General features: G+C 46.7%; 1 protein-coding gene across 1 annotated transcript in view; it reads right to left on the bottom strand.

Annotated features, from left to right (window-relative positions):
- The window catches only part of TEX264 (testis expressed 264, ER-phagy receptor), a 30,815-nt gene extending 22,075 nt beyond the window's left edge, over positions 1–8,740 (bottom strand). Inside the window, exon 1 of the mRNA XM_063427479.1 lies at positions 8,324–8,740. Within this exon, the coding sequence (XP_063283549.1) occupies positions 8,324–8,590 (267 nt within the window). The 5' untranslated portion in view covers positions 8,591–8,740. The remainder of the gene's footprint in view (positions 1–8,323) is intronic.
- Positions 8,741–14,633: the final 5,893 nt, after the last annotated feature.

Here is a 14,633-nt window from a genome sequence, read left to right as displayed (position 1 = left end):
ACATGTATTTCTAATGTTAAAATTTCCTTTATAGTTAGATTTACACCACCCTCCTTAAAAAGAACCCCTCGCAGGTCCTGCCGCTGCCTTCACCCCTTGATGATCTCAGCCAATCCGATGCGTCTCCATAAGGAAGCATTGATGGCCTATTGCATATGTATGGCAACTGCTGTGCTGCCCCCATCAGTATCTCCTTACAGAAATGCATTATAGCAATGTATCGCTATAGGCAACGTCTTCATTCTTACATAGGAGAGAGTGCAGAGACAGGATCTTTGCAACAATAGATCTTTAGTGTCTCCATGTAGAGTGTGGAGACATTGAATGTTAGTCATGCAATATTTGCAGGAACAACCTGTCACGGTAGTTAGAATCCTCAGCAAAACAACAATCCCAGCAAAGGCAAAGTGAGAAGAGATAGTTAGGTGTATTACTGGACTTAACTGGAGTGGACTGGAGTATCCCAAAGCTGTATTTCTAACATAATAGTGTCCCTCTATTCCCTTCCCTTGCCCCTACCCCCCCAAAACTTGCTTTCGTCTCAAGGTTTCACTATCATCCTGAGTTACCATTATCTGCTGAACGTGCCAAAGTGTTTGCTAAAGCAGTAGTCATCTCCTGGTTTTGGACTACATTTTGTAAAGAGATTTGAATTTAGCTCTCGCTTTCCTTTGCGTATCATTACAAAACGAATGGGGATGCAGGAGATTCTGTATATGAAATTCCTGCTCTATACAATCATCTGGCTTATCTAATGTCCCTATGGGCGTACGTTAGGGACATCCTGAATCGATTAGTACGGCGCTAAAAGAGACAAGCTTACTGACAAGGCTGCACCCTCGTTCCAGCTTGTGGACAGTCTGGCTGTCCACTCAGAATCCGATCAGACCATATCGTATTATACTTCAAATAAATCCAGTGGCTTACACGTTGGCCCTACCCAAGAGCCTTCGTATCTCTAATACCTTCCATATTTCCCGGATCTATAACAGATTTTCCTATCCTCCCATTCCTGCTCCTATTTTAGTTGACAATCACGAGGAATATGAAGCCCAAGAAATTGACTCCCACATCTCTAGAGGCAGGCTACAACATATGGTCCACTGGAAAAGGACACGTCTCAGAATAAAGATTTTTAACTAATTCCAGTTATGTTCTTGCCCACCTGCTAGTCAAGAAACTTCATAGTAGGTTCCCTTCTAAACCTAGAAACCAATTGGCGATTCTTTGGGTGGGTTGGGAGAGGATGTAATGTAATGAAACCTTAATCGACACCCCTGCGTTCAAGGGCTCTGCATCTGTAAACACCCTCAGACACCTTTGCCACTGTTCCTGATGTTAGGTCAGAGCTTGACAAATCCCAGACGCCAGGTCACCATGGCACCTAGAAACTTCACCCTGACGCAAAGGATTTGCCAGCTCGGCAGGGTATATTGGAGCCGTGAGCAGCATGGATGCGCCAGCGGGGGCATTGTAGGCGGCGTGCGAGGGAGCAGTACTCTGCCTGCAGCTCCAATCTGCTCCCTCGCACCGTTTAATGATGCCAGGAGCCGGAATATGACGTCACTCCGGCCCTGGCATCATTACAGAGCGCGTGCTGGGAGCAGATTGGAGCTGCAGTAAGATTACTGCTCTCTTGCACGCAGGAAGAGAGCAGCCCCACTGGACTCCAGAGAAAAATCCACTCAGCTCTCCCAAAGGTAGTGTGAGCCTGTCAGAGTGTGTGAGCCTGTCAGAGTGTGCGCGTGTACGTCTAGGCACCTGCCCCCTCCGATCACATTAGGAAGGTGTTTTACTCACCTTTTTTCCCGATTTTCCCTCGCCGTGCCAGTTTCGCCGCGGCTGGTCCAACCTCCATGGCTGAGATTATCAATCTTTATGATCTCAGCTATACCAATGCTTTACCTTAGGAAAGCATTGGGAGGATGTTGTGCATGCGCAGCAAATGAGCCAATCCGCATCTCCTCATAGAGATGCATTGAATTAATAAATCTCTATGGGAAAATTCTGCACCTCCATGCAGAGTTTGGAGACCCTGAACGAGGGTGCTGCACAGTGCAGCAGTGACCCAAGACACACTAGTGGCCGCCTGAGTGACAGTCACTAGAGGTGGTACTAAGCAGCAATGTTAACACTGCCTTTTCACTGAAAAGGCAGTGTTTACTCTGAAAAGCCTGTAGGGACAGGCTAGAGACACCAGGACAATTACATCAAGCTGTAGTGGTTCTGGTGACTATAGTGTCCCTTTAAGAATTGAATTTTTCTTGTTGAAAATGACTGGCTACTAACCTTTTTAGCTGGCTCCTAGATGCCAAACAAATTTGGCATGTTCTGTGTTAGGTGATGTGGCCATGCCCCTTTTATGACATCATGGCAACTGATATGGCGGTGTGTCTGTCTGTGGATCCTGGTAGATATCCGTCTGACGCTCATGGTCCCCTCTCATTTTTGGGCGTGGCTATCAAGTAAATGTCCCACTCCTATATATAAAGGAATAGGGAGGTGGGTCGTAGAGGGCTTCAGTGAAGGAAGGATGGGAGACAAATGCAGGTTTTTCCACATTTCAAGCTAAAACGCTGCACATATAGACTCCTACCACCATGAACACTTCAACCGGTGTTAATTTGACAGCAAATTTCTATTTAGTTTTAGTCATACATAGTCTTTTGACTATTTTAGTTATCTGAATTGTTTTAGTTGACAATTAAAATCTAATGGGTTTTGTTAAAGCCTCTGTCTCTTTTGCCCCTTTCCCAGCCCCTTTGTGTCTCCCCCAATCTGGGTGTACGTAACCTCCCCCCACCCCCCCCTCATTTGCGAGTCTCTTCCCCCCGGGCACCATGTCTTGTTATCCCCCAGCCCATTTATGTCAGCTTGTGTCCACCCCATCCTCTCCATGTATCTCATTTCCCCCATGTGTCTCATTCCCCTAACACTCCACCATTTGTCTCATTCCCTCAGCACACCACCATGTCTCTCATTCCCCCAGCACGCCCCATGTGTCTCATTCCCCCAGCACGCCCCATGTGTCTCATTCCCCCAGCACGCCCCATGTGTCTCATTCCCCCAGCACGCCCCATGTGTCTCATTCCCCCAGCACGCCCCATGTGTCTCATTCCCCCAGCACTGTTATATCAGGAATGTAGGACCCTCGTATGTGAAGCAGTCAGGCCCATATCAAGCACCCTCATGTGTCTCATTCCCCCAGAACCCCCCATGTGTCTCATTCCCCCAACCCCCCCCAGTCTTATTCCCCCAGCACTTTCCCCATGTGTCTCATTCCCCCAGCGCTCCCTCGTGTGTCTCATTCCCGCAGCGCTCCCTCGTGTGTCTCATTCCCACAACCCTCCATTCTCCCAGCACCCGCCCCCTGGGACTCATTCCCCCAGCCCCCCCCTCCCCTCAGGACTCATTCCCCCAGCCCCCCCCCTTCCCCTCGGGACTCATTCCCCCAGCCCCCCCCCCTTCCCCTCGGGACTCATTCCCCCAGCCCCCCCCCTTCCCCTCGGGACTCATTCCCTCCCCCCCTTCCCCTCGGGACTCATTCCCTCCCCCCCCTTCCCCTCGGGACTCATTCCCTCCCCCCGGGACTCATTCCCCAGCCACAGGCACCTCCTGTGGGTCTCATGATCATTCCCACAACCCCCTATACCGTCAGCACACCCGCATGTGTCTCATTCCCTCAGCACGACCCATGTCTCATATTCCCTCAGCACGGCCCATGTCTCATATTCCCTCAGCACGGCCCATGTCTCATATTCCCTCAGCACGACCCATGTCTCATATTCCCTCAGCACGACCCATGTCTCATATTCCCTCAGCACGACCCATGTCTCATATTCCCTCAGCACGACCCATGTCTCATATTCCCTCAGCACGACCCATGTCTCATATTCCCTCAGCACGACCCATGTCTCATATTCCCTCAGCACGACCCATGTCTCATATTCCCTCAGCACGACCCATGTCTCATATTCCCTCAGCACGACCCATGTCTCATATTCCCTCAGCACGACCCATGTCTCATATTCCCTCAGCACGACCCATGTCTCATATTCCCTCAGCACGACCCATGTCTCATATTCCCTCAGCACGACCCATGTCTCATATTCCCTCAGCACGACCCATGTCTCATATTCCCTCAGCACGACCCATGTCTCATATTCCCTCAGCACGACCCATGTCTCATATTCCCTCAGCACGACCCATGTCTCATATTCCCTCAGCACGACCCATGTCTCATATTCCCTCAGCACGACCCATGTCTCATATTCCCTCAGCACGACCCATGTCTCATATTCCCTCAGCACGACCCATGTCTCATATTCCCTCAGCACGACCCATGTCTCATATTCCCTCAGCACGACCCATGTCTCATATTCCCTCAGCACGACCCATGTCTCATATTCCCTCAGCACCACCCATGTCTCATATTCCCTCAGCACCACCCATGTCTCATATTCCCTCAGCACCACCCATGTCTCATATTCCCTCAGCACCACCCATGTCTCATATTCCCTCAGCACCACCCATGTCTCATATTCCCTCAGCACCACCCATGTCTCATATTCCCTCAGCACGACCCATGTCTCATATTCCCTCAGCACCACCCATGTGTCTCATTCCCTCAGCACCGCCATATCTCAGCTGCCCCCGTGTGTCTTATTCCACCAGCCACTCCCCCATGTTTCATTCCCCTAGCACCCCCTTATTTCTCATTCCCCCAGCACCACCCCATTGTGTCTCATTCCCCCAGCACCACCCCCATTGTGTCTCATTCCCCCAGCACCACCCCATTGTGTCTCATTCCCCCAGCACCACCCATGTCTCATATTCCCTCAGCACCACCCATGTCTCATATTCCCTCAGCACCACCCATGTGTCTCATATTCCCTCAGCACCACCCATGTGTCTCATTACCCCAGCACCGCCCATGTGTCTCATTACCCCAGCACCGCCATATCTCAGCTGCCCCCGTGTGTCTTATTCCACCAGCCCCCCCGTGTGCCTCATTCCCCCCAAACCCTCTATTTGTCTCATTCCACCAGCCCCCCCGTGTGCCTCATTCCCCCCAAACCCTCTATTTGTCTCATTCCCCCAGCCACTCCCCCATGTGTCTCATTCCCCTAGCACCCCCTTATTTCTCATTCCCCCAGCACCACCCCCATTGTGTCTCATTCCCCTAGCACCCCCTTATTTCTCATTCCCCCAGCACCACCTCCCATTGTGTCTCATTCCCCCAGCACCACCTCCCATTGTGTCTCATTCCCCCAGCACCACCTCCCATTGTGTCTCATTCCCCCAGCCACTCCCCCGTGTGTTTCATTCCCTTAGCACCCCCCCATGTGTTTCATTCCCTTAGCACACCCCCATGTGTCTCATTCCCCCAACCTCGCCTTGTGTCTCAATCAGCTGCCCCCGGTGTCTCATTCCACGAGCCCCCGTGTCATGCCACCAGCACCACCCGCGTGTCTCATTCCCCCTGCCACCAGCACCACCCGCGTGTCTCATTCCCCCTGCCACCAGCACCACCCGCGTGTCTCATTCCCCCTGCCACCAGCACCACCCGCGTGTCTCATTCCCCCTGCCACCAGCACCACCCGCGTGTCTCATTCCCCCTGCCACCAGCACCACCCGCGTGTCTCATTCCCCCTGCCACCAGCACCACCCGCGTGTCTCATTCCCCCTGCCACCAGCACCACCCGCGTGTCTCATTCCCCCTGCCACCCCTCCCGGTGTGTCTCATTCCCCCTGCCACCCCTCCCGGTGTGTCTCATTCCCCCTGCCACCCCTCCCGGTGTGTCTCATTCCCCCTGCCACCCCTCCCGGTGTGTCTCATTCCCCCTGCCACCCCTCCCGGTGTGTCTCATTCCCCCTGCCACCCCTCCCGGTGTGTCTCATTCCCCCTGCCACCCCTCCCGGTGTGTCTCATTCCCCCTGCCACCCCTCCCGGTGTGTCTCATTCCCCCTGCCACCCCTCCCGGTGTGTCTCATTCCCCCTGCCACCCCTCCCGGTGTGTCTCATTCCCCCTGCCACTCCCCCCGGTGTGTCTCATTCCCCCTGCCACTCCCCCCGGTGTGTCTCATTCCCCCTGCCACTCCCCCCGGTGTGTCTCATTCCCCCTGCCACTCCCCCCGGTGTGTAGCATTCCCCCTGCCACTCCCCCCGGTGTGTCTCATTCCCCCTGCAACTCCCCCCGGTGTGTCTCATTCCCCCTGCCACTCCCCCCGGTGTGTCTCATTGCCTCAGCCACTCCCCCCTAAGGCTTAACTTGGGCCAGGAAAAAGTGAGAGAGGAGCTGGAGCCTGCATCAGAAAACACAGCCGGCCTCTCCTTATGACGTCAGGAGGAGGTGGAGGGACTTTCATTGCTCTTTTCCCATCCGCTTGGGGAGTCTGGGAGAAGAGCAGAGGAAGTCACTCCCCTTCCTACTGACGTCATCAGGAGAGGCCGGCCGACTTTAATTGCTGCCGTATTATGGCTGCAGGGAGACAGGTAATTAGAAGATTCCGAGTCCCCAGCCAGAGGCAGGGGATTCTGAGTTTTGCGCCCCTCTGCTCTATCGCCCTGCTGCCTGTGCCGCTTTATGGAGGCGTCAGCCCTGTTTACACTGCTATTTGCCCTAAAAGTGGTTCTGGTGACTAGAATGTCCCTTTAATAATGCATCAATGCAAGGAATACATGTACCTTTAGATTATAGATCTGATTAACTCGACCATTTACCCACAGTGCCCCATCTGCTTCAATTTTTCACTGAATGAATAGAGTCTCAACACAAAACGTGTGTATCAGTTAAATTATGTGTGTTGTATACAAAAGTACAAGTAAATCCACAAGCTCTTGTTCAAAATCTGGAAAGGGTGGGACTTATTGATTCCCAACAGAACCTTCTATGTTCTTGAGGTCATGCTTTTACAGGAGTATTATGGGCAACACTGGGCAGATGTGCAAATAAACACAATGTATACATGTACACTTTACTACCTGTTTATATATAAATAGTCTCAGTGAGCCTTGGAATTCAGATATACCAGACTAGTAATGGACATTACCAAAATGATCACGGAGGCTCTTAAGAAAAAACTATGAAAAAAATACCCCCAAAATGAAGCTGTCAGCGGGTATAACTTCTGGTTTTAGAAAGGCCTATCCATCTATACAGACCTGCGGCTTTAGTAAAGCAATAATTTGTTAGTTGCTCTCAACATTACAAGTAAGCAGCTGCACTAATTTTCTGATGCACCTGGGTTCTATTACGAAAGTACTTAACCCAATGAGATATTTTACCTGCCCTCAAGGGCACATCTGCTACTATAAGCAAGTCTCTTTCCCTGGAGTATTTGCTGCTATATTTACCTGTCCCTTGCTCTCCTCAATGCCCTCAACACATCACCCCCACCACTTTGATACTTAGAACGCAGTTAATGATTATGCTGGGATATAAAGCAAGTGGGAAGAAAAATAATTAGAGAAAACTTTTAAAGAAGTTAGTACCCTTGTAGTATTTTAATTTAAATTTAGTTGCGTACATTTAATGATTCATATAACCATTACAAATTGCTTCATTTAAAGTGGTACAAGTTAAACTATAGATTGTTCTAGTGAAACTGCTGGGAAAAGTAATAGTGGATGCATGGCATCTGTTTCCTCGTATGGTGCTAGAAGCCACATCCAACAATGCCAAGGTCATACTTGGGTCACACACCCCAATGGACAAGGTTATCCTAAAAGTGTGCAGAACTACATAGGTAGTAAAGAAAGCTATGCAACACGTTTCAGAGTTAAGTGCCTTTGTGGCCCAAATTTAGTTGTCCTGTTTGGACTGGAAATGTTATGTCTGTCAAATGCCAAGTTGTGCAAATTAAATACCTTAATCAGAGTCGCATTAATTAGTGAAATTATTTTAAAATTATCCGAACAGGTAATGGTCAGAAGGAGAATTATAAACTGCCATTATTATCATCATCATCGACATGGTGGCGTAGGTAAGCTTGTATATATTTTTCATCATATGCTTCTCAAATTAGAACACGGTCAACCCTGAATATTCTAAATTTCCTTTGAAAGCGAATACTCAAAGCATGTAGTGGAGATAACATGCTGAGAGCTATTCAATAAATTACAAATTGTTAGGAATTTAAAGAGAATGTCAAATTTTAGGCCAAAATATTAAGTTACAGAAATCAGCGGATATGATTTCAGTGCACCTCTTTTGGCCTATATTTTGAAATGTACTTATTCAGTTAAATACGCCAAACTTACTAGTAAACATAACACTATAAAACAGCCTTCAAAAAGATTTCACTGTTTTTTTTTTCTCACCTTCATTGGATTGTCGTAGTAAACCCCAATGGAGACAAGCTTTGGTGCAAGGCTGACATTCTCCGTGTACAAGTTCCCACTCTCGTCATAGGGTCCAACACGGAATTTGTATGCCACAACCACCCCACGGATGGGTGGGGGACCCGCTCGTACCTCTACTTCTGTTAGTAGTCCTGAGTATACTGCCACTCCAAAGAGTGTAAGTAACAATAGAGCGATCAGGGCAGCAATCAGGGACAACAACACCCACTCTGGGACAGAACTCATTTCAAATAAATATAGGATTTCTTTTTAAAGTTGTTTTTTTTCCTTTTCTTTAAATGGTGGGATTTGTAGCAACTTCTCACCTTTTCAGTCAATGACCAGAGCCAGCCAAAATCAATGGCCCCTCTTTAAGTAACCCAGGAGGTAGAATGGCTCCTATCTTGCAGACTTCTACAGAGGTCCCACCTGAGCATCCAATAGATAATGTCTGCTCCACATTGGAGGGTGCTGGGGGACCAACAACAAATGTGTCACTCTATCACTGCATTGCCTCCAGTGCTGCTCCTACTGCTTCTACAGTCACGCTGCACCCAGCAGGAAGCACTCTTCCGGGTTCCAGGCGATACCAAGTGCAAGAGGAATAGGGGGAGGGGGGGGACTGAAATAACTGCTGACACTTTAACAACGTTGCAAACCTGCAAGTCACCAGAATCATAAATATCGCAGCAGATTATTATGTACTCACATGAAAACTACTTTAAGGTGAATTAATAGATTAACACATATAAACACCCCCCCCACCACCACCATTCTCAGTGGAACTTGAAGTGGTCCAGCCGGGATGGAGTCTCCGGTCACCATGGAAACCAGGGTCCAGCGGTTTAACTGTGTAACGCTGCTCGATCAGGAGCGTAAAAGATGGCGGACACCAGCACCGACACTCCTGAGGCGTCCGGTAGTGAAGACCGAGATATTCGCAAATTTCCAAAATAGTTTAATCGGTTACCGGAGATCAATGGCAGCGTGAGTCACGTGGGTCAGCAGGTGCCAGCGGTGGGCGTGGCTAACGGTAGGGTGGAGCTTTTTGATTGGCTGGCGAGATTGAGCGGGTACCCCGTGGGAGCAATGCCCGGCGGGAGAGAGAGAGAGAGATTACAGCTGATGACATTTCACAGCAACATAGTGTAACATCAGCACAGTATGAACAAACACCGCAACAACACAGTATGAACAAACATCGCAACAACACAACACAGTATGAACAAACACCGCAACAGCACAACACAGTATGAACAAACACCGCAACAACACAGTATGAACAAACACCGCAACAACACAACACAGAATGAACAAACACCGCAACAGCACAGTATGAACAAACACCGCAACAACACAGTATGAACAAACACCGCAACAACACAACACAGTATGAACAAACACCGCAACAGCACAATATGAACAAACACCGCAACAACACAACACAGAATGAACAAACACAGCAACAACACAGTATAAACAAACATCGCAACAACACAGTATAAACAAACACCGCAACAACACAACACAGAATGAACAAACACCGCAACAACACAGTATGAACAAACACCGCAACAACACAACACAGTATGAACAAACACCGCAACAGCACAGTATAAACAAACACCGCAACAACACAACACAGTATGAACAAACACCGCAACAATACAGCACAGTATGAACAAACACCGCAACAACACAGCACAGTATGAACAAACACCGCAACAACACAACACAGTATGAACAAACACCGCAACAACACAGCACAGTATGAATAAACACCGCAACAACACAGCACAGTATGAACAAACACCGCAACAACACAGCACAGTATGAACAAACACCGCAACAACACACCACAGTATGAACAAACACCGCAACAACACAGCACAGTATGAACAAACACCGCAACAACACAACACAGTATGAACAAACACCGCAACAACACAGTATGGACAAACAACGCAACAACACAATATGGACAAACACCGCGACAACACAGTGTGAACAAACACTACAATAAGACCGCACAGTATGAACAAACACCGCAACAACACAGTATGAACAAACACTGCAACAACAAATCACAGTATGAACAAACACCGCAACAACACAGCACAGTATGAACAAACACCACAACAACACAGCACAGTATGAAAAACACTACAATAACACAGCACAGGCAGCATGGAGGCAAACAAATTTTATATCAAGAATTTTATTAATACACTAAAACCAATGGGGATCAGTTACTGTGCCTATTGTGTCCCATTAACACCTTATTACAGTCCATCCTATGTTACCTAGTGCAAGCTGTCTGCTCACTCTGTTATCCAACATTTTATTTTTCATTGTTATTCTACTTCCTACAGATGTATTCCAGTTGTCTGGAAATTACATCAACAATTAAAACATTGACAATGACTTGTGCTAACAAAGATTTGTCATGTGACGCTCTGTTTACTTTTAAAATGTAAATTAAAGGGACAGTTTAGGCAGTTTTGGCATCATAACAACGCCATCTAAATGAAGGTGTTATGGTGCCAGGAGTGCCCCTTTAAAGATTATGGGAGTTTTATTGCAATCGTGTTTAGTCCCGGCACACAATGCAAATGAGGAAAAGATCCCTAAACATTGTTTTGGTTTCTCCAATTCCAGTATGTTGAATGGTGTAAAAAAAAAAAAAAAAAGAAAAAAAACTGATTGACAGGGAGTCAAGGTGGAGACAGCCAGTTTATTCTAGCATTATTTAATTTTATTTTGAATATTTTAAATTGGCTATATATATATATATATATATAAAATGAATACCCCTGCAATCCATCGTCCCTGGTAATATTGCATCTTCATCGGTGTACACTGTTCATATCCTGCTACCTTTATAGATGATAAACGTATTTAAGCATTATCATCATCTTCATGTTCTTTCTGTCTAGCTTCAGTTTTGACAGCTTTATCAGTTTGTATGTTTCTGTTCATGTAAGTTTTTTTTCTGGTTAAATTACAGTAATAAAGCTCAGTAGTTGTTTACTTTCATAAACGTTATTCCATACAGGACTTTTTATTTCCCTAACATGCAACTGAGTGCAATGAAGATTTACTGTGGATACATTCCTAAAAAACACCCAAAAAACACAATACAATAAAAGGAAATTAAGCAGATTACCAGATTACATATGCGCGTTGAATATATATCCAGCCTTGTATATAGCAAAACGATGGACAGTCGAAATCCATTTAAACAAACTTTATTCTTTAAAATCATTAACACATGTCTCAGAATACTCCGTCTCACCAGTCTCTCGGATGAATTTGCGAAGAGTCCTCAGTAATACCAGTAGCCGGTGTTCTATCAGATCTCTATACCTTGTCAGAATCCTATACCGGAAGTGACGCAACACCGGCACTTCTGGGTTGAACGGCTGTAGCGTTTGTACCGGTGGGCGGAGTTTGATGACGTCTTTCGTGTGGCGTAATAGTGTGCTTACGTAATTATGCAAGGCGTGATGAAGAGTTTCGCCAACTCCTGGCTTCCTTAGATCACGTCCTTCGGTCTGTGTCCATCAGTATTTAAAGGTCGCCCTGTGGGCGTATCTCAGTCTATAAGTCCAAATTCCAAAGCATATAATTGGTCAACGAGTTAAAACCATTTATGCAGGGAGGCTTTAAATACTGATGGACTCCCTCACCCAAGATGGGGCCCTGATTCATTTGCAAAGATTTTTCACTGTTTTGTATTGGTCTTCTAATTTTGTTGTATGTTGTTATACCTATATTCTATTGATCTTTCTTCACTTACAGGACCCCATACTATTAGTGGCACTAAACTTTGCCTAAATATTTTTGTGCAACTCTATGAATTACCGTATATACTCGAGTATAAGTCGACCCGAATATATCACCTACCCTAATTTTTTATTTTTTTTAATCCTTTAGTTTTGTTGTGCAAAAGCTTGACAGACAGGTTTACTATGCCACGATAATAGTTACAGGCATTTCAAGAGACATAGTACTGTGGCAATTAAGAAAAAACGAACATTTTTTTTTTTTTTTCAAGAGTAATAAACAAGCAGAAACATGGTATGTCAGATAATGAGATGGCAGTAAGCACATGTTAAACATATCGAGAAGACTAGCGATAACAGTGTCTAAAATAAGTAAATCTATTAACATGTTAAACTATATCTATTTCTGTAGCTTGGTAGCCGCTGGGTGCTATTCATAAAATTAATGCAGATTTTAAGTTGACGTTATCTTAATGTGCCCAAAGTGTTTGGACCATCTCGGCTTGATAACTAAAAAGAGGCAAAAAAAAACAGGCAGAACAGTTTCACAAAAGGACATACTATTTGTTAAATTATACAGGCAAAGGCATCAATGGCATTCTAGAAAAGCCTGACTGGCATATAGACATTAAGGCTAAGGTGGGCAAGGTGGTATAAGCAGTTGTAAGCTTGAAGAAAATTAGTCTTCTGTGTATTTGTTCTAGCACGTAGTGTCCATAGCAGGTAACCCAGAGGTCTAATTTCGAGTCCAGCCACAGGATCAGCCGATCCCCTTCAGTGGTAGTGATGATACCTGTTTAGGCAAGTCCAGTCCCCCTGCCATATTGGCGCTCCGCTTGGAATGGCATCGTCGCAGGCGACGGGTGGTTCAGCAGTGATAGAGCTGCGGCCGCTCCGCTGCCCCAACGCAAGCTGAGACGAGGGTCATTCCCTTGTGTTGATGTGTCCCCCCCGCGATGTGCGGTAGGACTGTCGGTCCTTGGGAGCGCTGATCTCTGGACGCGTTTGTGGGTATATGGGCGGTGTTGCAGTAAGTAACCCTAGCGGGGACCGGGATATCCCCCACCGGTCGGGGGGGGGGGGGGTTGCAGGGCTGTTGTGAGCCTTTTGTCAGGCGCCTGTTCTGTGCCGGGGGATCGGCCGCCTCCCCCATACACATGGCCCCGTTCAGAACTAGGCGGAATTATGGCTTGTTCGTAAGGGACGGGTTTCCCCATGGTCCCAGTTAGTTTCTGCTTCGTTCTCTGGTCAGCCCGGGCTTCTTTGAGTGTCGATTCCATAATTAATTGCTTATTTTTGTTCGTTTGTGCTGGAGCTCTTAGAAAGTGCTACCGGCCATCTTGGCTGTCAGGCCCCGCCCCCCTACCTACCCTAATTTTACCACAAAAAAACTGGAAAAACGTATTGACTCAAGTATATGCCTAGGGTGGGGAATGCAGCAACTACTTGTTAATTTCTAAATAAAATTAGATCCCAATAAAATTACATTAATTGAATATTTATTTACAGTTTGTGTGTGTTTGTATATAATGAATGCAGTGTGTTTGTGTGTAATGTGTGTATATAATAAAGGCAGAATGTGTGTGTTTGTGTGAATGCAGTGTGTGTAAATTGGGTGGAGAATTACATTATTATTATTTTAATATTTTTTATATTATTATTTTAATACTTTATTTTATTATTTAAAAGACTCTGCTGTTTTTGGGCTTGAAACATTCTCGCCCCTCCCTCCCATGCAAGAAAATACTGCACACCAGGATCCTTTACTAGAGGGATCAGGCACTAGAATGATTAAATGATCGCTTTATAATAATTATTATTTTAATTGTTTAATTTTTTATTTTTTTTTTAGCCCCCCTCCCTGCTTGTTGACTGGCCAGGGAGGGGGCTATATGATTCCCTGGTGGTCCAGTGGCATTGGCTGTTCAGTAGGGGGGCCGGAGCAAGCTGTTACCTCTGTAGCAGCTCCGGTCACCTCCGCTCCGTTCAGATCCCCAGTGTAAATCTCGTGGTGTGCGTGCTGCGTGGAGCGTTGCCATGGCAACCTGTAGCAACACTCTGACGGCCACGGGTCTCGCGATATTTACACTGGGGAAGCTGAATGGAGCTGCTGAACGGAGGTGACCGGAGCTGCTGTAAAGGTAAGTAACAGCTTGCTCCGGCCCCCAACAGGACCGCCAGGCTTGTAATGAGCCCGGCGGTCCTGGTCTGTATTATGGCAATGTAAATTGCCATAATACAGACAGTGACTCGAGTATAAGCTGAGGGGAGCTTTTTCAGCACAAAACATGTGCCGAAAAACTCCGCTTATACTCGAGTATATATGGTAATTTGTCAATGTGTCTTGAGTTGTGTTGTTACTTACTAGACAGCAATCATAATGTACAAAGCATATTTCAATGTGTGTCAAAAGATGTTTTCATGAGGAACAAATGCTTAAACGACCTAAGCATAGCAGTATTTGATTGGAGGAGTGCAGCAATTTGCCACACATATGCATCTTG

The sequence above is a fragment of the Pelobates fuscus genome, chromosome 7 (assembly GCF_036172605.1).
Source record: "Pelobates fuscus isolate aPelFus1 chromosome 7, aPelFus1.pri, whole genome shotgun sequence".
In the NCBI taxonomy this organism is placed as follows: Eukaryota; Metazoa; Chordata; class Amphibia; order Anura; family Pelobatidae; genus Pelobates; species Pelobates fuscus.
Note: the sequence above shows the minus strand (reverse complement) of the source record. Positions and strands in the feature narration are given on the sequence as shown.